The sequence below is a fragment of the Gadus chalcogrammus genome, chromosome 14, assembly GCF_026213295.1.
Source record: "Gadus chalcogrammus isolate NIFS_2021 chromosome 14, NIFS_Gcha_1.0, whole genome shotgun sequence".
Lineage (NCBI taxonomy): Eukaryota > Metazoa > Chordata > Actinopteri > Gadiformes > Gadidae > Gadus > Gadus chalcogrammus.
Genome location: NC_079425.1, coordinates 1,998,735 through 2,020,493, shown reverse-complemented (window position 1 = coordinate 2,020,493; position 21,759 = coordinate 1,998,735). Strand labels below are relative to the sequence as shown.

Below are 21,759 nucleotides of genomic sequence, written 5' to 3'. Positions count from 1 at the left end.
ATACGTCGGGATCAGCTGAAACGCGCCCCCCGCAGTGTGGCTATCAGGGGGACGGCGGGTGCACTGGGTGTGCTGCTGCTGGTCCGTGCTGATCGTATGGATGCTGTTAGAGGGTCTGGATCTCAGTCCTAGGACCATCTTGGGTTTAGGGTTCAGTGTTTTCTGCTGGTTTCTTTTTTTCTTGTTGTGATTTTTGGTTCCCCCTTCTCAAAGCGGGTTCGGATCTATCTGAGCTGTTTGGTTTATCGATCGCTGATAGGTGGAGATTCGTTGTTTTCTTTTTACCGGGAGTGGATAGTACTATGTCCAGGCGCAAACAGAACAACCCATTCAGAGTTAATTGTAGGTATTGTCCCAGGTATTGTCTAAATCATTTTCCTTACCGTTTAACAGTGCATGTTATTAAGTAGCAGGGTCGTGTTTATAATGTGTGGACTGTGGAAGATGTGAATACAAGGCATCGATGATGAGAGCTTATGTGTTCTGTAGCATCAATGCTGTGGATGTGAATATACGTTTATCATAATTCTCATGTCATCTGCGTACTTTATATTTATTATTGGCTGTTCAGTTGCGCTCTATGGATTATTGGACCGCAACTTTTTATATGGATCACAAACTTTGATGTAGCCTTGTGATTTATTATTGCTTTATTTACCCTTTTCAATGCAGCATTATTGTGATGCTTGTATGGCTACCTATGATCTACTGTTTTTGAGCATTAATATATTTAATGAATATATAGGACGGATTTAGCCGGCCAATATTTTTCCCTTTTCGTGGGCATACATTAAGGGTTCATTTAAGAGTTGTTGTTACTTTGATAAGGTCTCATATTGTGATGGTATAGCAATATTGCATAGAAGTATGATGGCTACGTTAAATATATAGATGCACCCTATCCCCTCAAGTTAAGATTAAATTAATAGTTGAAGAGGCAGTATTCAAGGGATATGCCTCATTTTATATTGGCTGTCTTTAGTTATCGCCATGATGACTGAGAATTGTTGATTCTCTCTTGTTTTTGCGGTAGTGCTATTCTAGGCTTTGGTACAGAACAACACTAAACCATCTATGCAGCATTTATTACGACACTGAAGTCTGTAAGATGTGTGTTCCCGGTATAGTGTAACATAGTCTCTTATGGTCGACGGTCCTACTTTCTAAACATATTGTAAAGGAGGGGTTGGAAAACATCTTGCACCTGTGGCTGCTTCAATCCTACGGGTTAATTAGATGAACGCTAGGATCACCCTTTACCCACGGTGGAGCGAGGAAACCAGGGGAGGACCTGCCACACTGGGGAACCGGTTTCATCTCATTGTGGGTGGAAGAGGTCTTATCCTTCGTATATGTCTCTGGTCTGAATCAAACCATTGTGTTCTGAACCTCAGCCGAGCTGTGATTATTTTACCTTCCGTCCGCATGAAATGAATTCAGAGGAGCTGCCCTGACTGACTGACAGACCAGACAGACGAGGAGACAGTCTGACAGACACCCAGTCTGACAGACACCCAGTCTGACAGACACCCAGACTGAGACACGCACACGCACACACACAGTTTCTTTTTGTTAAGTTTGTGTACTTGGGTATCCCTTTTTTTCTGTATTCAAAGGAGTCACTTCAGTGCATAGACAACCGTCTGTCCTGAGGTAATGGCAAAAACAAGTTCAGAAGTCAAGAAAAATGTAATTAGTAATACAAATCTTTAGCGTTTTGGTTGCTAGTTTTGTGTGTTGTATCTGAAGCCCCTGAAATAGCCACTCTGCTATTTCTTCTAGAGACAGGGTTTCCGTGATAGATGTGGTCTTTAAAGGGGTCCAGAAGTCTATCAGATGTTTTGAATGCGTCTTGTTTGGGACCATACAATGACAATACTCCAATGTTCATTGGTCTGGGTTAGTATTCCCATGGTCTGAAGAGGCCAGTATCTTCACTGCGATGGGAGACAGGGCCCCACTGCTTCCTGGAGACTCAGACAGTGTTGTGTCCGTCCGTCTGTCTCTGTCTGCCTGCATTTGTGTGTTCTGGAGGGGGGGGGGGCGGCTACAAGTATGGGGGGGGGGGTTCAACAGAACCCCCATTGCTTGGTGTTTGAGCAGAGTTTTGGCATTTCTCTTTTGTCTGTTTTGTTTAGCCCCCCCACCCCAAAAGCCTCCCCTCTCCCCCCCCTTCTCTTCTCTCTCCCTCGCTGTGTCTGTTGGCTGATGAGTTTGTCTCTTTGTCTGGAATCAGTCAGACACTGCGTCACCTCCTGCCTACAGACACACAGACACACAGATAGCATCAGAGTGGCAGAGACAGAGCGGGGGGGGGGGGGGGGGGCGGGGGGGGAGTGAGGAGAGACAGATGTACAGACAGAGCCTAGCGGTGGGGGAGGGGTATCTCTCACACATCAATCATTGGCTGGCTGCCGTGAAGCCAGCCTGCTGTGGCGGTTCATAGTTCACCACTCCCACCGGCTCCACCTCATGCTAATGAGAGCCCTGCATTACTATGGGAACGGGGCCCAAACTATTCCCACAGAGGAGGAAGAGAACTATCGTCTCCTCCTGTCGTGTGTGTGTGTGTGTGTGTGTGTGTGTGTGTGTGTGTGTGTGTGTGTGTGTGTGTGTGTGTGTGTGTGTGTGTGTGTGTGTGTGTGTGTGTGTGTGTGTGTGTGTGTGTGTGTGTGTGTGTGTATTTCTCCGTGTGGGCTGTAATTACTTGTCAGTCCCGGCAGGTAACAGAGTCGCTCTTCCTCCTCCACTCCAGACCTCCTCCACCATTTGCTCTCCAGATCGTAGGGAAAAGCATAAGACAGGATGTTATGTTGGTGGGGGGGGGAACCACCCAGGACCCCAGCGGGTGGGTTGGGGATGGGGTGAGACGGCAGGGGTCTGGGGGTAACGGAGCCACATGGCACATGGGGCTACGAGGCTCCGGAGCTGCTGGTGTAGAGAGCGCCACTCGGAGCGGCGCGCAGGCAGCAGAGAACAGAGGGCCATCCAGGCTGGCGGGTGCGTGGGTGGTACTGGTGAGATGGAGAGAAAGAGGTACAGACAGAGGGAGAGGAGGAGAACGCTCACTGACGAGCAGGCGGTTAGGATGTGGGATAGAGAGCAGGATGTGCTACCCCACACCCACCCCCCAGGACTGCAGTATGGTCCCTGATAGTGTGTGTGTGTGTGTGTGTGTGTGTGTGTGTGCTAGAGAAGAGGGGGTGGGGATGTAAACAGGAGGGATGCACTGGCCACTAGTTCACTGCCGTTGTATCAGCATCCTCGATGAGTTCTGATCAGCCGTGTGAGAGAGAGGCCACACGCTTAATGAAGGGTTCAGGATCGTACCAAGGCACTTGCTGGGGTCTTTCTTTGTTGTATTGAAATACAGCTTACAGAAATTGCCAGGATTTGGCTGAATGAGTGGTCTGTACCAGTGTTCTTCATTCAGTGTCTGATAATCGCAGAGTAGGTAGAAATTATAGACGAATAGGCTTTTTATTCTGTAAATGTGAGTGTCCTCTTTAAAAGAACGAGTGCAGGATCCGGTGAAGGCTCGAGTGTTGGGGACACTCAAAGCACTTATGTTGTATCTGTAGAGGAGGCTCCATTGTTGCTATTTCTGAGCGGATTGATTATAGTACAGCAATACATACAAACATTTTATCACCGGATGGTCATGAGACATGACTAGTTAAAAATTAAATTCAACCTTCCAAATACCCCACTGTTCGGTTCAGCAACATATAGAATATAACTGCTCTTGAATTTGGGATGACTGGGTCCTTTTTAAATGCTCACTAGATATATATACTATGACTCGGACTAAGAATATGTGGCCCATTTTCTATCAATTGATTATTGATCTGTGATGTAACGTATAAAAATGTCATATTCCCAGCACTTAATAAGATTGCCCCGGAAATGATCCAAAATGCCCCTGAAACTGATAACAAGGGGGCAAAAAAGCCTGTAACTTAGTCCCCTGATATCTATACGATCACTTATAAATAATTAATAGCTTCAGAAAGATAAGGATAATCAATTATTTTCCTGTCAGTGATACTGCGCGTCCTCCGGCAAAAACATTTCAAGCCACAATTCCGGTGACATCTAAAGATTTCAACGATGTAAAGAAGCTCTGTCAGACCAACGTAGCTCTGAGGGGGCCCTGAGCGAGTCCCCCCCCCCGCCTCGGCTCCGCGTGCCCCCCCAGATGTAGTTCTGTGTCTGAGAGCGCACTCACACTAGGCCATCTGTACCGCGCCTGAGCACGGTTGCCCCCTAAAGTCTAGATCGTTTGACCAGTGTGAGCGCTCCATCCGTACTCAAGCACGTTTAAATTCCATGGCCTCAGTTCACTTCGGAGAGGTGTGCTCAGGCCACGCTACAGATGCTAATGAGCCGACACACGCACGGATACGCAACCGTATGTACAAGAGGCAACCGTACTCCGGCCCAGTTGAGATTGCCTAGTGTGAGCACAGGCCAGCGGCACAGAGTTTGATGTGGGGGGGGGGGGGGGGGGGGGGCAATCGTACTTGAGTACGGTACAGGGTAGCTTTGCCTAGTGTGAGTGCGCTCTAAGAGGTTATGAGTTAATTGAGGCAGCAGCCTCTGGGCATTACAGGTGGGCGACCCACTCGTCCACTGAAATATCTTTTCCCCCTTTATCGTGAAGTAAACACTTGATCCTACTCCATGATCCGAGCTGATGTTCCTGTGTTTCCTGTTTCCTGTTCCAGGGCCATTCCACACTTCAGGCATGACAGGACTGCAGCACACTATTAACATGGACGGCCGGGACGAGTTCATCCAGGGCAATGCGCAGCACGGCATCCACTCCCAGGCGCTGCACGAGCAGGACAGCGTCTCAGGTACCGAGGGGGGGGTCCACCTGGGCGGGGGGGCGGAGCCAGTCAGCCCTGCACTGTGCCTGTTGTCATGCGTGTATTGATGGGCTGTGTTTGCCTCTGTAGAAGACAGCGATAGCGAACATGGCGACGACTCGTCATCCAACACCTCCACGGACGACCTCATGAGCGCCAAGCGCACGCCGTGCCGCCTGCAAGGAGCCGGAGTCAAGGAGGTGAGCCCTGGAGGACTCGTCGCCATTTACATCCACACTAACGTCCAGGGCATTTAGCAGACGCTTTCACCCAAAGCCTCTTACACATACTCGTTCGTACACCCATTCACACGCCGACGGTGGCGTCGACCGCGCAAGGCGACAGCCAGCTCGTCAGGAGCAGTTAGGGCTAGGCGTCTCGCTCAGAGACACCTTGTCAATCAGCTAGGAGGAGCCGGGGATCGAACTAGCAACCTTCCGGTTACAAGTCAACCCACACTACGGTCTGAGCTCAGCCGACCACCAGAGTGTGTTCAACATGACCCCACTACATCTCCGGCTCAGTGCATCACGACGGGTCACAGGTCTCCTGCCATGCTAGCGGCTTCACCAAAGCTTCAGCTGCCCGTGTTAAGACCCCCCCCCCCCCCCCCCCCCCCCCCCCCCTGTGGTGTCTCGTGGTCCCCAGGAGAGCGGAGAGGAGGCGGGAGAACGAGGCCACGGCTTCCAGTGTCCCCTCTGCACCCTGGACTTCAGCAGCCCCGAGAAACTCATCTCTCATGTGTACCAGGTGAGAAACTCATCTCTCATGTGTACCAGGTGAGAAACTCATCTCTCGTGTGTACCAGGTGAGAAACTCATCTCTCGTGTGTACCAGGTGAGAAACTCATCTCTCGTGTGTACCAGGTGAGATCACCCAGTAAGAGGCATTCAACTAACAAGGACACCGAAGGAACAATGCGATATTCAAGTATATCTACTTGAATATACTGCAAACCGCAGTACTCATGGATATGTTTTATCTTGAGGTTCAGTCTTGCTCTTGTTTTGAGTAAAAGTTTCAATATTGCAGCAAAGTTGTCCTTGGCTCTAAACGGTCTCAGGAAGTTGTTTGGTTTTATGGGCTGGGTAGACTCTGGTGTAATCTCAGTTCATCCAGTTTGTTCGCTTCCCTGGCTGCAGTACGCTTGGTTTGTGTGCCAATTTGTTTCATAACTGGCAACCCGGGGTACTCTGACAACAGTGAGTCAGAACACACTGGCCAAACAAAAACAGACCTCAGGAGCCACAACGGAAACCTCAAATAAAACATACTGCCTACAGCATTGTTGTCGGAGAAGCCATTATTTGGACCTGGCATGCTTCGTAAATCTGGTGAAATATCCTGGTCACTCGACTCTTTGATTTAGTACAGTCAATTTGTAACCTTTTTTAATTAACAAAATAATATTTTTTTCAGTTTAACCGATGACAGTGATACTGTTTGTTTGTTTGGTCAGCACTGACTGGATTGTCTTGCATTTTTCCTTTTGAAACGCATTGTATTCCTTTAGCTCTAACGGAAATAATATTCCTAAAATCCCAATTATACGACAATGATTGTATTCCGACCATTTCTTAAAACAATTGTGAAACAGTTCTGCTGAAACGATGTTGTGGTGCTGCTGTTGGTGATCTGCCTGTGACTGCCAACACAGTGAGAACCCGTCCAGGCCGGTGTGTGACCGTGTGCTTCCCCCCCGGCAGCACACCGCCATGATGAGCAACACCAAGAGCTACGTGTGCCCGGTGTGCGGCCGCGTGCTGAGCTCCCCGGGGTCTCTGGGCCGCCACCTCCTCATCCACTCAGAGGACCGCCTCTCCAACTGCGCCGTGTGCGGGACACGCTTCACCGACATGGACAACCTCAACAGGTCCGCCCCTGACCTCTGACCTCTGACCAGCCCCCCCCTAATCAGCTGGAAGTGGGGCGTGTATATGTATATGTTAGAAACACAACGTTGATAAGGCATAGCCTCATGTGGAGTTTATCGTCATCAGAAGGAGGTGTGTTTGGAGGTTTCTCTCATTATGTCTAATTTACATACAGTATATTGAGTAGCGTATTGGTCCGAATATAAGACGAGCCTGATTATAAGACGACCCCTGTTTTTCAACACAAACATTTAGAAAAAAAGATTTGCAGACCACATTTGCAGAACAAAGAACTTTTCTTAATAACAATATTAAAAACACAGTGAATTAAACACTTGTTATATTAATGACAATAATAATAATGCCAGTAAAGGCCACGGCACTTTCAAGGCAAAATATGTACAGTATGATTCAAAATGAATATCAAGCAACATTGTGAATATTTTTAAATAACAGAGAAAATACAGGCCACATATTTAACTAAACTTAACTAAAATTCGCCAAATTTCTCCTCCGATGTGACGGCTCTATCCCTCACACACGTCCTCTGGCCCGCTGTGTTCGCTCTCGCTGTCATCGCTCCCCAGCTGCTCCGCTTCCAGTGGCTCCTCCCAAAGCGCGTTTTCTCTGACGTATTCAAACTCTCAGGTCAACCTCACTGAAACAACCACTTTGAGGACCACGGTAGGATTTGCGCTGACTGTTGGCATCTTTGAGACGTTGTTTTGGTGCTCGCCATTTTCTTACGTCACACTCCGTGACCCCGAACTTCTTGGCAGCTTGGCAGTTGTTACTTGACTCTGCCTTATTGACGACCATTATTTAAAAATTGGCATCATAGCTCCTCCACTGTTGTTGATTGACCTGACCCACTTTTGAGCCACTTGTCTCTAAATGCCTTTAAACACCGGTAACGGTCTGGTTTTTAAGGACGCTGGACTACTTCTTCCCGGAACCAATTCCTGGGGCCACATGCGGCCGCGAATGTGTATTGACATTTAAATGGAGAAACGAAGAAGAGAAACTGCGCTCTGAATAGGGCTTGGGTGTCATGACGTAATTTGTGCGTGGCCGCCATGTTGATGGCCTCCTTTACCGCTACCTGCCGTTATGTTAACGTTCGCGTAGCCATCAACATGGCCGCCACGTCCCACAATGCAACGCGGATCCCGCGCCCTATACCAGACCCCGAATATAAGACGACCCGACTTTTTCGGACCCATTTCGAGGGGAAAAAAGGCTGTGTTATATTCGGACCAATACGGTAGTTGATTCATGGCAATGAATCAACACACACACACATCTAGACAATAGTTATCGGCCACGAGGTGACCAATTTAATTGGCAGCAGCTGTTAGCCATTCTGAAAAACCATGTCATCGTTTCTTGAAGTGCAAATCCCTTCCACTCTATTGAGCTTTTATTGGGTTAGTGGTTAGAAGCTGTGTTGGGGACATTATGTCCACGCAGGCACTACACCGTAGTACCAAGGCTGGGTGGCCAACGAGGGCACGCTGATGTTTAAATGACTCCCAGGGGAATTGCAGCATCCGTCACGGTGGGTCTTGTGTGACTCTTAAAGAGACAGTGAATCCCAAAACACTTAGTTTTGAACGTGCTTATTTGTCTTATATGATGGTCACAATGGTAATAAACGGCATTTTATCACTGTGACAGAAATAAATTGAATTTAGAGAAAAGGGGTAAACCGTATGTTTCTGCCATTCTCCCCGAAACAAGACGTGTACGTTCCACTCTTGAAGCGACCAACGTTATGGAACGGTTATATGAACGGTGTTTAGAACCCTGTGTGTGTGTGTGTGTGTGTGTGTGTGTGTGTGTGTGTGTGTGTGTGTGTGTGTGTGTGTGTGTGTGTGTGTGTGTGTGTGTGTGTGTACCTGCTCCTCTGTCCACAGGGAGAAGCTGAAGGAGGCTCTGAACACCAGCAGCATGCAGGACTGCGGCGGCGGCCGCGACGCCTGCGCCATGACCCAGTCCCTCTCCGGCGGGGCCATGGCCCACCCGGGGGCCCGCTCCTGCCAGGGGCCCGGCCCCAACGCGTGTCAAATCCCCCTGGCCTGCCAGGGCGCCGGCCCCCGGCCCTGCCACGGCGCGGGGATGGGCCCCGGGGACCAGGGCTCCTCCTTCCCCTCGCTCCCGGACAGCCTCCTCTCGGAGGGCCCGTCGCTGGGCTCCATCACCGACGCCCTCAACTCGTCGTCCTCCTCGCTGCCTCAGATCCCAGACATCCTGAGCCCGGCGGGGGCGCCCGTCTACCCGGCGGGGGTGCTGCTGCTCTGCAACAGCTGCGTGGCGTACCAGCAGCTGGTGGACGCCCAGTCGCCCATGAGGAAGTGGGCGCTGCGCCGGAAGAACGAGCCGGTGGAGGCGCGCACGCAGCGGCTGGAGCGCGAGCGCACCGCCAAGAAGTCGAAGCGCGCCCACGAGTCGGACGAGGAGCGCCAGATGCGGCGGCTGCGGGACCGCGAGGCCAAGAGGATGCAGCGCATGCAGGAGTCGGAGGACCAGCGGTCGCGCCGGCTGCAGCGGGACCGCGAGGCCATGCGGCTGAAGAGGGCCAACGAGACGCCGGAGAAGAGGCAGTGCCGGCTGGTCCGGGAGCGCGAGGCCAAGAGGATCAAGCGGCGGCTGGAGAAGATCGACCCGTCCCTGCGCACGCAGATCGAGCACGACCCCGCCGCCATGGCCGCGCTCACCGCCGACATGAGCCTGTTCCAGTTCCCCTGCCCCATGGGCGGCCCGCCCATCGACAACGGCCTCTTCATGAAGCTGCCCTGATTGGCCCAACGGACCGCTTCTGCTCAGCCTCTCTGGGCCGTCGGGTCGCCATAGAGACGAGACCCCCCCCCCCCCCCGCCGATCGAACCCTGTTTCCGTCTGTGAGGAACGACCGGGACAACAGACCGCTTAAAAAAAAGATATATACAAAATCTACTACTTTATAATTTATTAGTCTTAGATAAACACGTCCGACGGGACGGAGAATGTTCCGTGTTGTGTGAATGACGTGGTGATGATGATGATGATATACATGCATGTTGTACAGAGATTGATGAGACGAAGAGGACACTGACTCCCCTCCCTGGAGGATGTTTTTGCACATGGACCGGTCATCAGTGATCGGAGAGCCCCCCCCCCCATCCGCCTGCACACGGGTCGGTTCGTGTTTACTGGTAACCCCACCTCCCATTACGCTGCCATCACGGGTCAGCCTGTATTCACCCACACAACTACCTCACTAGGGGCCCGGGGCTCTGGGGCCCGGGGCTCTGGGGCCCGGGGCTCTGGGGCCCCCCCGTACCGTGGCTTACCCCTGTCCATCTCCGGCCCCCCCACCACAAGCGTTTACCGATCCACTACAGATAACCGGGCCCCCCTCCTCATTTGTCACTCAGGGACCTTCAACAGGACGACCCCCCCAGAGAGGAAAGGGGTCCAAACTGAACCATGAGTTTCAATTCGGGGTTCAGCTTGTTTCTGTGTCTGCGCTCATATTGAACATGCCTTGTATTCAGTATTCAGTATTACAGCTCGTCCATATCAGTATAACTCAATGCGTACGGCCCCTCCTAGTTTTCCGTTGCCAAATGCCGTTTTCACTCGTAATATCACCCTCCATACGCTTTGCCAAATAGTGATTTCAGTATGTGTAGGTCAAGTTTCTGTGATCTTGTGCAAAGTGTTTCCGAGGCCATGAAATGTCCATTTGTGCTGCTGTTACCGTACGCGTTACCTCTGACCTTAGAGCCTCAGCAGAAGGAGATAGTACCTCAGACTATACTCATTCAGTGGCTTCAAGAGTTCCACTACCACCACCAACCACTTTCTCATTGTTTAAACCGTGTTTCTCCGATCCGGTTTGGAGTCAATACGACAGTACCTCAAGTTAAAATGTACAACCGAATCGGGCATTAGCATTGATGGTGTATTCTATCCATAAATTACTGACATGTTTAGGACAGGTTCTGTGACAGGAGACGAGTGGTTGTCAGTTCCAGGTCCATACGTTTATTTTTGTATTTATTTTATTTTTTATATTCATTGGTTTGCAGAGCACTGGACATTATATGAATCACTACGCCCCTACAGGGAGAGATTGTCTTGGATCAAATAACCTCATTCCAACATATTTATGCAAGAGGATGTGTATATTAATATTTTTGTGAACATATCTGATTGTGCTTAATTATATACATTTCATAAATTCCAACCGTTGAATGGTGTTTTGTTACGTTTTTGACCCATCCATCTAATTTCATTTTCCAGATGCAAATATTCCCAGGGTCGAACTACCAGTTTACATAAATGTGACATAAGAACTACAGGCCTGTCTGTTTAGCGCTCATTTAACAAGCTATTTATGTAAATGACAGGTGAGGTTGCTCTTGTAATTCCTATTTTGTTTTTGAACACCTTGTATTCCACGACTGCTTTAAACCTCTATGCAACAGGGGTATATTTATTGAGATAAAGATTAGGTCACTTTCCATGAAAACTATGCAGATCAAAACGGAACATAATTCTTCATATAGTGCTTAGCTACTCAGGCAGTTGAACTCAGTGAGAGCTCAGATCTCTAACAGAGGATCTCATACCACAGGTGGGATTCTAGGCCATGATTAGGGTGCTCTAGGAAGTGTCTTTAAAGGTAGTCTGTTGTGCAAGAAACAGGGTGACACCTTGATTCCCCAAGGGCAGATCGCTGATATCCAATTATTTCTACATGGGTTTATACACAGGTCAGACTTTGAATACTAGGTATTCTCCATTGTGACTTTTTTGATTCTTGTATTTATGTGATCATCCAGGTCCCCTAGTCCAAGAATTCTACACTAAAATATTTGTTCAGAAGAACCATGATTGCAATGGACGTATTGATGCATTTTCTCTCTTCTGAGCTTATCGATTTTCGATTTTAGGTAAGCATTGCATGTTGTAATAACTGCATTTGTCCTATGGTTTAGTATGAGCTTGTTATTTTGATGCTTGACTGTTTTATTCTAAATAAAAGGAAATGACTCCTTTCTGGTGGTGTTAGAGAATTGGCCTTTGGTTCTGTCCATCAGGATTTGCTTTGATGTACGCGTTTACATGACCTTCGATTTGTCAGAAATGGCCAAAAGGAGAAAATTGGAGATTAAACTGAGGACATGTGCTTAATGTACTTACATATTGAACGGCTGAATTGATGGTGTGTCCACAGTCCCTGGGTAACTGTCTTATCAACTTGGAATAGACTATGGAAATAAAACATTGAATATCACTGCCTGTATTAGATCCATCTTTCATGTAAAACGAAACATCAGAATAATCAACAGTTAATCAAACTAGTCAAAGTGTATGAGCACAAAGCACCTACCAGTTATGGACCAAAAACATATTTGCACCTTCATTTATGTAGGGCAGGCCCCGTGCTGTGCAACACAACTTACCTTAAGCACCATCTGCATTTAGGCTTGTTTCATGTGCTACTAAATATTGTTGATTCCCCTATGAGTTTAATAGTCAGAGGACCGATATAAACACTTTCAAATCAAATTTATTGGATGCAAATAGTAACCTTTGTATTATAGAATATGCATAATGATATTTCAGATTTTCACTTCCACTCACTTTTATAAAAAAAAAACTTAAACGGAAAGCAAAGTGGTAGGATAATAGTTTATATTTATATATGTATATATTATATTGTGTTTACTTAACAAACATGATAAATGCAACGTCTCAAAGAAGTTAGCCATAACAATAAAAATACAATATCTGTGTCCTTAAGTACATAGAATTAAAACAACAAAAAACAAAGAAGACCTAAGTAGTCCACAAAGAGGTACAAATATACAGTACAAATCTATTTTATCCAAAAAAGTAGAAATAAAAATGAAACAAAATATAGTCATTAATGCTTTGTTAAATTTCAGGTAGGTGAAGGGTAGTCTAAGGGAGCACTTTGGGTACACAACTCTAAGGCTTCTGATAAAGAATCAATACATACCGGTACGGCCATAGAATAGTAAAACGGACTATACAAAGTTCATACAACCTGGATTATAGTTGAGGATTGAATGTTACATTTACATCATTGCATATATTTTGCAGATTGTGTTGTAAAAAAAAAAGAAAAAGAACAGATGCTAGGTCTTTTTATGTTATTCCACATCACAAACACCAAGGGCCAAAAATAACAATGTCAATATGAAAACATCTCCATTTAAATTCTTAAACCGTTCCCGTTATCCTGATTTCATTTGGTAACAGTGATACCAAAATACAATTATATTAAGGCCCAAACTAATTCACAAAGGGACAAAAAAAAAAAAAGTGTTTCAAAACAAATGAACGATTCATTAAATGGTTACCATAAAAATAACATTTTCCATTGAAAAGCAAACCACTTTACACTCTCTGCCTCACTTTCACCGTCAATAAACCAGTAAGAAGGAAACCTGGTAGACTTCAAGATAGATACCGACACAGCTCACACACCACGGACACTCTGTTTAAACTCCTGTTCAGGAACAGCCTCCATCACACACCTGACATCATGTTAAAAGTGCAACATCTTCCACTAACTTGACGGTCAGACAAGGAAACTAATGAATTGAACCGATCATGCTTAAGGGGAAGAAGGTTATTGTGGGCGTGTTTTGACGTTGTGAAACACTGCACTGGGAGAGTTGATACACGAGCAAAGCGAAAGCAGGGGAGTGAGGCTCCAGCAGGGCTGAGGCCAGGGCATAGAACATCTGATCCACACCTTGTATAAAGCAGGGGAGTGAGGCCCCAGCAGGGCTGAGGCCAGGGCATAGAACATCTGATCCACACCTTGTATAAAGCACACCTTAAGGCATTATCGACAAGCTGCAGAATAAAACCATACAAAAAATACTCATATCTACAGGAAAACATTACGCACAGTTTTTTTTCCCTTACTTTTTTGGGTGCTTGATATTTGGAAACTTCAATTTACCAATAGTTGATCTTAAAACACTGTAAAGGAGGACTTTTAGTGCAATTACATAGAATAAAGAGCGCTCATCGATCCATCACATTAGTAGAACAGGGGTCACCGGAAACACCGGGTCAGGAACCTGGACCAAGACCAGGTCAGAGATCTGGACCCGGGGATTATCTGACAAATCTGGTCAGAGATCTGGACCAGAGGATCATCTGACAAACCTGGTCAGAGATCTGGAACAGAGGATCATCTGACAAACCTGGTCTGAGATCTGGACCAGAGGATCATCTGACAGACCTGGTCAGAGATCTGGACCAGAGGATCATCTGACAAACCTGGTCAGAGATCTGGACCAGAGGATCATCTGACAGACCTGGTCAGAGATCTGGAGTGGACCAGAGCATTATCTGACAGACCATGTCAGAGACCAGGTCCCGGGTTCAGAGACCAGGTCCCGGATTCAGAGACCTGTACCAACCAGAGGGCATTGCTGCCAGAGATGTTTTGGCCGTACACAGAAAGCATTTGAAGCTTTACCACGCCGCGCTGTGGCTTCTCATTCCTACCCATATGAGCACAGGACACGCTTTTAGACAGATCATCTTATGCCGTTGTGCTCCAACGATATGTTCTAATCTGAGCCACAATGCCAAAGTGGGGACTCGAAAAACTGCGAGACAGAACAGTGAACAGAATGAAACACTGAGTTTGCCATTCAAGGCTGCATGGGAAAGAAGACTGCGTGGCTCCGGCCTTGAACAACGAACCCACTCGCCTCTCGTAGTCTTTTCCGTTTCCAAGGAGGCCGTGGACATTGAAGGGTAAAATACTTGAGTTGTAACTGCATAGTACATGCTAGGACCACGTGAAATGTATACCAGTTATACGTGTGACTAGATTGCCAATAGCATTTCAAAATGAAAAATAAGTTCCTAAATGGCCATCAATCGTTACAAAATTCTGTGGGCCTAAGAGTGTGATTTGTATGTTGATGAAAGCCTGCAAACCGGGTACCAGTGCATGAACTAGACTTGATAGATTCAGACTCCGACCCCGGTGGACGTCAACAGAACTGCAGGGGCGAGCGTCTGATAAACGATGCGGAGCTCATGGGATCTAACTCGACGGTCGACCAACGTGGACACAAACACATAAATACCAAACAAAAAAAAGGATAGTATCCAAGTCCGAGACCCCGTCATATCAGCCTACGACAGACAGATTGGGTGAGGTTAAATGTTTACAGCAGTAAGAAAGAACATTCAAGCCACCGAGCAGAGAAGGGGACACACCAACACACCAGGTTCCAGTCGCTCAGTGAGACCATCCAGAGATCAGGTTAGCATTTAGCAAAGAACAACGGCCTGGCCTTGGCTTGCAGCCATTCGTATGGGAGCGGCTAAATGTTCAGCTTTCTGTTCATTTTTTAACATCGTTCTTAAGTCTATTTCAGATTAAAGCTTGTGACGGCGCCATTGTTTATGCTTATGGTTTGTTCCTGAATCCTCGGACGCGAGCCTTCCGAGTTGCATGTTTGACGTCACTTCCAGTCTCGGAGCATTCATAGCATTCCCGTTCGTCTTTGTGATTGTGGCATGAAATTGGCTAGTCGTTGTTTATTGTTAGCTACATTAGCCTCTTTAGCAAACCGGCCCGAAAACAAACACCACAACTTTACATTGTATTGCACGCACAGCAAGACCATGCAATGGATAAATTGGTGAACGGAATAAAGTAGTTTTAAATGAACAACATTGTACAAATACAAAGAAAATACATCTCTTCACGGGCGCAGCCATTTTGTTGAGAGCGTCATCACTGCTCTCGGTCTACTCTCAGATTTTCGAAAGATGAAGACAAAAAGGGAGTGTGCCTTCGAGAAATGCTGCAAGAAAGCTGCGAGATCTTCGACTTACGACTCGGAAGTATGGCGTTCGAGGATTCAGGAACACACCATAACTTTAAATCTACCGCGCCCTGTTTGTCATGAGATGAAAGTCCCCCCCCAAGCCCTGATTGGCCAATCAATTAAAACACCTTGGAAAGCATTACCATTGGGTCGAGGCCAGACTGATCCGGGTGTGAACGAATCAGGATGGTCTCACCGGGCCAGGGTCTGACAGTTGATCATAGGAATGTTTGTGTGGAATGCAAGCCTGTAATAATAATGTTTACATTTGATTCTTATCATCATGGTCTAATTGCACTTAATAATCTTTCAGTTCAGTGACAAGTCTAAAACCTCTCAGAAGATTGAACCTGCAGCACCCACATTGGCTAAACAGCAAACAGTGCAAATTATACAACAGTGTTAATTTGCAAGCTAGTTTTTAATGAATCCTAAAAACAGAACAAGCCCCATGGAGGAATTTATTCTAGGAGTTCCACCTTAAAATGTTTTTCGATTAGCATCAATGCCTCTAATCCAAAACGTTTTGAACTGTCTCCCACATGCATGCCTGTTAAAGAGAAAAGTGGGAGACGATCTGTTCCGAATACATAAGGGAATATTTATTCTGCAGTTGTCTTTCCCAAACTTGCCCAGTTCAATTTGCAGATATGTTAAGGGGTATCACCATGTTTCTGTCCATGGTATTGGCATTGGATCAGTGGGTGGATAAAAGTACACTTGCAGCCCATGTAACAATACTTTAAAACATAAATTTAGCTATTTCCCATCTTAACAATGTCACCCGACAGTTTTAAGAACGGTGGGAAATATGTTTCCATCGAAACCACCCGAACCCGCCGCCGATATAAAACGGTGATACAAAAGAACTGAAAAACAAGCCTTACATTCTTAAAAAGGTTTTGATTGTGTAGAAGGGTCTGAGTGCCCAGAGCCATTACTAAAGCTGTGGTCTCCTGGACGAAGACTTCATGTATGCAGAACCGGGGTTCCTCCTGAGTGTGAAGGTGGAGGCATGTGGAGTTCAATCCACCAGGGAAACATCAACTGTCTTTGATTTGTTGGCCACAATACGAGCGTTTAGAGGAACCTTTTATGGTCTCTAGTTGATTAGCGAATTCTTGCAAATAGACGGTCCATCAGAAAGCAGACAGTTCTGGAGACAAGGAATTCTCTCGGCTGATTCGATGAATGAGCAGTAGCAACTAAACTACTTTAACTGCAAAGAACGGCCTGCAGTGACTGTCTCACCGTGAGTTTCTGAGGCATAGACGTTAAAAGGGATGGCCTTGACTCCAAGATGTGAAATTCTATGTTAACATTTCCCAGAGGGTAATATTCTGATGCGTGATATGACCCCAACAATATGTCCGTCCCCACTCTGGGTAAACTGTAAACGGTGTCGGTTTCTAAGAGGGGGAGATTTAATTAGTCAGCGAGGGGTGTGATGCTAATTGAATGATTGTTCTAAATGACCCTTGATTGGCGGTTGATTATGTGACGGCAATCTTCTCCCACTAAACCTAAACCTCTGGGAATATGCTTCTCCTCCGACTGGGAATGTAGACGAGGCCTTAGGGTTCCTAGTGGTCTTTGGGCAACAGAGACGAATACATGGCACACATCACCTCAGAGTCCTGGCATTGGTCACATCAACTTCCCACCCCCTGTAGGTGGAGCTTAAAACAAGGGGGGGGGGTGGGGTGGTAGTGGCCATTGATTAAAAAAAAACAACGATTGAACTAACAGTTGTGCCAAGATCACATTCTCCGTATCTCATGTTGTGGTGAAATGGGTTGGGTGAAACAAAGATAAGTGATGGCTATGCAGAAGTGGAGGTGAGGTAAGGAGGATAATCGAACCGTCTCCGGGTTATGAACGGTGTTTGACCAGCTACATGCTCCAGATTCACCTGCTCCGCCCCCCCCCCCCCCCCCCCCCCCGGACCCCCCGGGCCGGAGAGGACCTTAAGGCCGGGCCTGACTGCCGGCTGAACCCACAGAGCAATCCTTAAGACCACAGAACAACAACGGCCATTTTGTGTCTCGGTAAGTGTGCAAAATCTCAAACATTCTGAGGCTCCATTCTCACCTCCTCCCTCCGGCCCCCACTCATCCTCTCTTTTGGCTGCGTCTGTAGGACTCCTACTCCTCCTGGTGCTACTTCCCTGCGTTAGAGCGCCCCTCGATGGACAGTTTCACCTCCTGGGGGACGAAGGAGGGCCTGGTCTGTGCGTGCGGGCCCTCGCCGCCCTTTATCACACATCTTTGGAGGCCCGGGGCCGACCAGCGCCTCTGGGCCGCGCTCAGCCCGGCCTGGGCGGCCCCCAGCAGGACGGCCGAGGGCCCCTGGGCGGCGGGGCCCTCTGTGTGCAAATGGAAGCTGCTGCTCTGGCTGCGGCCGTGCTCCGCCGAGGGCGAGGGCACGCTGGGCCGGGAGGGCGCCACGCTCTCCGCGCCTGGCGCCTCCTTCTCCCTGTCCTGTTCCCTGTACATGCGCTCTATCCGGAACTGGGCCTGCAGCCGGGGCTGCTGGGGCGCGGGCGGGCCCATGGGCTGCGGGCTGGGACCAGTACTGGCTTTACTGGGAGTCCGGGCCAGGCCCTGCTGCTGCTGCTGCTGCTGTAGTAGTTGGGGGTAGTGGTGCTGCTGGGGCTGCTTCGGGGGCGGCGGGGGCTGCGTCTGGACCTGCTGCTGCAGGGTGATGGACACGCAGACGTCGCCCACCTGCAGGTGGTGGCAGGCCAGGCCGTAGAGCTGTGCCGTGCGCTCCGGCGTGCACGAGGACCAGCCCTGGCCGAACACGAAGAAGGGGTGCTCGGGGGGCACGTCGATGGTCACCTTGCTCTGCTGCTCGCCCACCGTGAAGTGCAGCGCCACCAGGCCGGCCTTCTGCTGGCTGGCCCGGATGTCCACCACCATGCTGGAGTCGATCTTCAGCCCGCCGCTCACCTCTGCGCTCCGCACAAAGTCCTGCGTCTGCAGGTCCTCCACGCGCTTCAGCTCGCCCGTCGCCAGCTGGATGATGGCCCCCTTCATGAAGTGGGACGGGCTGCCGGGCCCCGAGGCCGCGGCGGGCCCCGGGGGGGCCTGAGCGGCCCCCGGGGGGGCGTGGTGGGTGGACTGCTGCTGCTGCTGCTGTAGCTGCTGTTGCAGCAGCTGCTGCTGCTGCTGCTGCTGCTGCTGCTGCTGCTGAGCTGTGGCCAGCTCAACCACAGCCCGCTCAGAGAGGCACACTCTGGCTGGGGGGTCAGAGGGTTTGAAGGAAGGGATGGCCGAGACGTCGTTGGGCTGGCACGCGTAGTGATGCTGCTGCGGCGGCGGCGGCTGCGGTTGGTACTCCATGGGGATAAGGACGGGCTGTCCGTTGGCCAGGATGACGGCGTGGCCCGGCAGCGCCCCCTGCTGCTGGAGGCCGGCGAAGCGGGGGTCCCCGTAGCTGACGGCGTGGCCCGTGTACGCCGCGGCCCTGACGGAGTGCTCCGGCGTGGGGTCGCCGTGAGCCTCGCGGGCCCTCTGGGAGCCCTGGGAGAGGTTCAGCGGCGCGAAGGACACTTCTTTACGGCCCCCGCCGTGGCCCGGCCCCGACAAGGGCGCCCCCGCCTGCTGGAGCTGAGAGGGAGGGGTTTCAGTTTAAGTTCTTAAACACCATCACCATCCTAGTTGCAGTCCTTGTGGGGTTACTTGTTTTGTGTTGTTTGTTTATTTGCAGAGTTCTTTATTTGACGTCGCCTAGTTTCGATTCCAGATAAATTCTGGAATAGAAACTGTCAACGGGAGCAAAGAAGTTGAATGCTCAGTAATAGAAAGTGAAAGATATGTACACTCTAGGTTCTACTCTAGGTAATAAACTGATTTGTAGAGCCTACTGTCACCATGTGTGCATGTCTCTCCTTTAAATGTTGTGTTCCAAAATTGTATTTGCAATAATAAATGAATTTAGCCGATGATAAACCTTTATGCATCCTAACACGTCGAGGAGCCCCTAAAGCCGGACGTCCTACCGCCTCACCTCCAGGTCGCTGTCGGGCGTGCTCCTCTGGCCCGGGGAGTGCCGGTCCTCCCCCCGGCGGTCCTTCAGGCCCCGGTCCGGGCCGTAGTCCAGCGCCCCGCCCCCCGGAGCCACCTGGAGCAGCCGGGAGGTCCTGCCCTTATAGAGCGCGTCCTCCCTCCCCTCCCCTCCGTTCATCTTGGCCTGGGTCTCCTGCTGCACCATGTGGGCGTCCCTCAGCACCTCCGGCCCCGCCAGCGCCCCCTGGGGGCGGTAGTAGACCGGCAGCCCCCGGGCGCTGAGCTCCGCCTGCTCCGAGGTCAGCATCAGGGGGATCCCGCCCGACCCCCCGACTTTGGTAAAAGTGTGAGCAGCCACCTGCTGCTGGGACGGGGGGGAGACGACGCCCTCCTGCATGACGGAGGGGTAGGGGACGAGGTGGGACACGGCGTGGGGCTGGGAGAGGGCGCCCGAGGGCGAGAGGATGGAGCCGTGGACGAAGCCGGGGGGCACGGCGTACGGCACGGCGGCGTAGGAGGGGCTGACGAACTGCAGCTGGGAGTGGGGGATCTGGGCGTAGCCCAGCGGGGGGTAGGGGATCCCTGGATGCTGCATGAGGGGGGAGTGCACCGTGTAGGCAGGGGAGATATGGCTGAGCACGGGGTGGAGGCTGGAGGAGGAGTAGGTGCCGGAGGGGAGGGCCACTTTGTAGAGCATGCTGTACTGGTCGACAGGCACGGCTGGTATGTTTTCAGAACTCTCCATCCCGTAGTGAAGGCTTGTCTGGGCGCGCAGCCAATCCCCGGAGCTGGCCCCTCCCTGAGCGTCAAGGCTGGGACCGGAGCTCTGGGGGGGGGCCACCTCATCCCCTCCACAACCTCCCCCACCTCCTCCTCCTCCTCCTCCTCCTAGACTGGTCCCTGGGGGCTCACCGCCGCCGCCGCCGCCGCCACCACCGCCGCCGCTGCTGACGGGGATATCCCTCTTCTTGGGAGGCAGGCACTCCTGGTTGCGCTCCTGAGCTTGCTTCATGGCTGTGTTCTGGGCGAGGGAGGAGCTCTACTGTCGGGGAACAGAGTCTTCAGGCCAGCGACGCCCCTCAGGATCCAGTTCTGAAATCACCCGGCCGACCGCATTCACAAACCTGCCTGGAGACAAAGGGACGGTCAGCGACACACACAGTGAGGCAGTACAACCCAACATCAGGATCAGAACGGACATCTTGGCATGAAAGTAGAACATTATTACACAGACTTGTATGATAGTTTTACAATAATTGATATATATACTATATTTCTATAAGATCACATAACTACAGAGTGAATACGTGATAAGAAGAAGAGGGTGGCAGTTGGATATCTTGAATGATACAAGATATGATTCTTCTTCGTTTAATATTCTTGTCTTATGCTAGTGAGGTAGATCTTATACACATCTGTATCTATATATCACTACATCTGTAAGGCCAGGGGATGCTGTTAAACATCCCAACCAGTGAACAGCAGGCTACTCCTTTTCAACATTAAGCTCAGCCCAAACCTCCTGTCCACTACAACGCTTCAATGTGTGTACGTAAACCATTAGTTATCATTATGAATAGTATTATTATTATTATTATAGCAGTACAGTGTATTCCAATGAGGGCTAATGATCAGTGAGATGTGGTGAAGTCACTAGCAGGTCGTCACTGCCAAAACAAACCGCGTCTCAACCCCTGAGACACCCGGGACGTGGACCGGGGACTTACTTCTTTAGGACACGTTAACATAACCATAGAAAACCCTCCGATTTAACTGATGAAAGTGACGGAGAAAGTGAGCATCAATGGAAGCTACCAGAGCTAAAAGGTGTTAGCATCAGAGCTAACGCTAACTCCGCTAGCAGCTCCAGACCTCAGTCCTCGCGGAGCAGAAGACCGACAGACACCAGCTGAGGAACACCTCGTCTGTGGAAACGGTTGTTCACGTACCTCCCGATGTCATTGCGAGCACACTTTGCATTTGAAGGGTGGAGATGATGAAGAAGAAGCCGCGGCCGGATCAGGGATGGGGAGCGGAGGCCGTCGCAGAGGGCCGTGACAGAGGCGCCTGAGAGTGACGTCACGTAGAGCATCACATCCCCGCCTCATTATTCACCTTT

General features: G+C 49.7%; 2 protein-coding genes across 4 annotated transcripts in view; one reads left to right on the top strand and one right to left on the bottom strand.

Moving 5' to 3' along the window:
- znf821 (zinc finger protein 821) overlaps positions 1 to 12,411 on the top strand; it is a 13,558-nt gene extending 1,147 nt beyond the window's left edge. For 2 of the 3 annotated variants that reach the window (XM_056607356.1, XM_056607354.1), the window contains exons 2-6: positions 4,728 to 4,859; positions 4,962 to 5,071; positions 5,520 to 5,621; positions 6,578 to 6,744; positions 8,662 to 12,411. In XM_056607356.1, coding sequence (XP_056463331.1) covers positions 4,728 to 4,859; positions 4,962 to 5,071; positions 5,520 to 5,621; positions 6,578 to 6,744; positions 8,662 to 9,544 — 1,394 coding nt within the window. In that variant the 3' untranslated portion in view covers positions 9,545 to 12,411. The other variant, XM_056607357.1, reaches the window with a different exon arrangement.
- Positions 11,100 to 21,712, bottom strand: atxn1l (ataxin 1-like). The gene is made up of 3 exons (XM_056607350.1): positions 21,590 to 21,712; positions 19,642 to 20,768; positions 11,100 to 19,241 (listed from the first exon to the last, which is right to left on the bottom strand). Exons 2-3 carry the CDS (start codon positions 20,650 to 20,652, stop codon positions 17,790 to 17,792), a joined length of 2,463 nt encoding a protein of 820 aa, XP_056463325.1. The 5' UTR covers positions 20,653 to 20,768; positions 21,590 to 21,712; the 3' UTR covers positions 11,100 to 17,789.
- Positions 21,713 to 21,759: the final 47 nt, after the last annotated feature.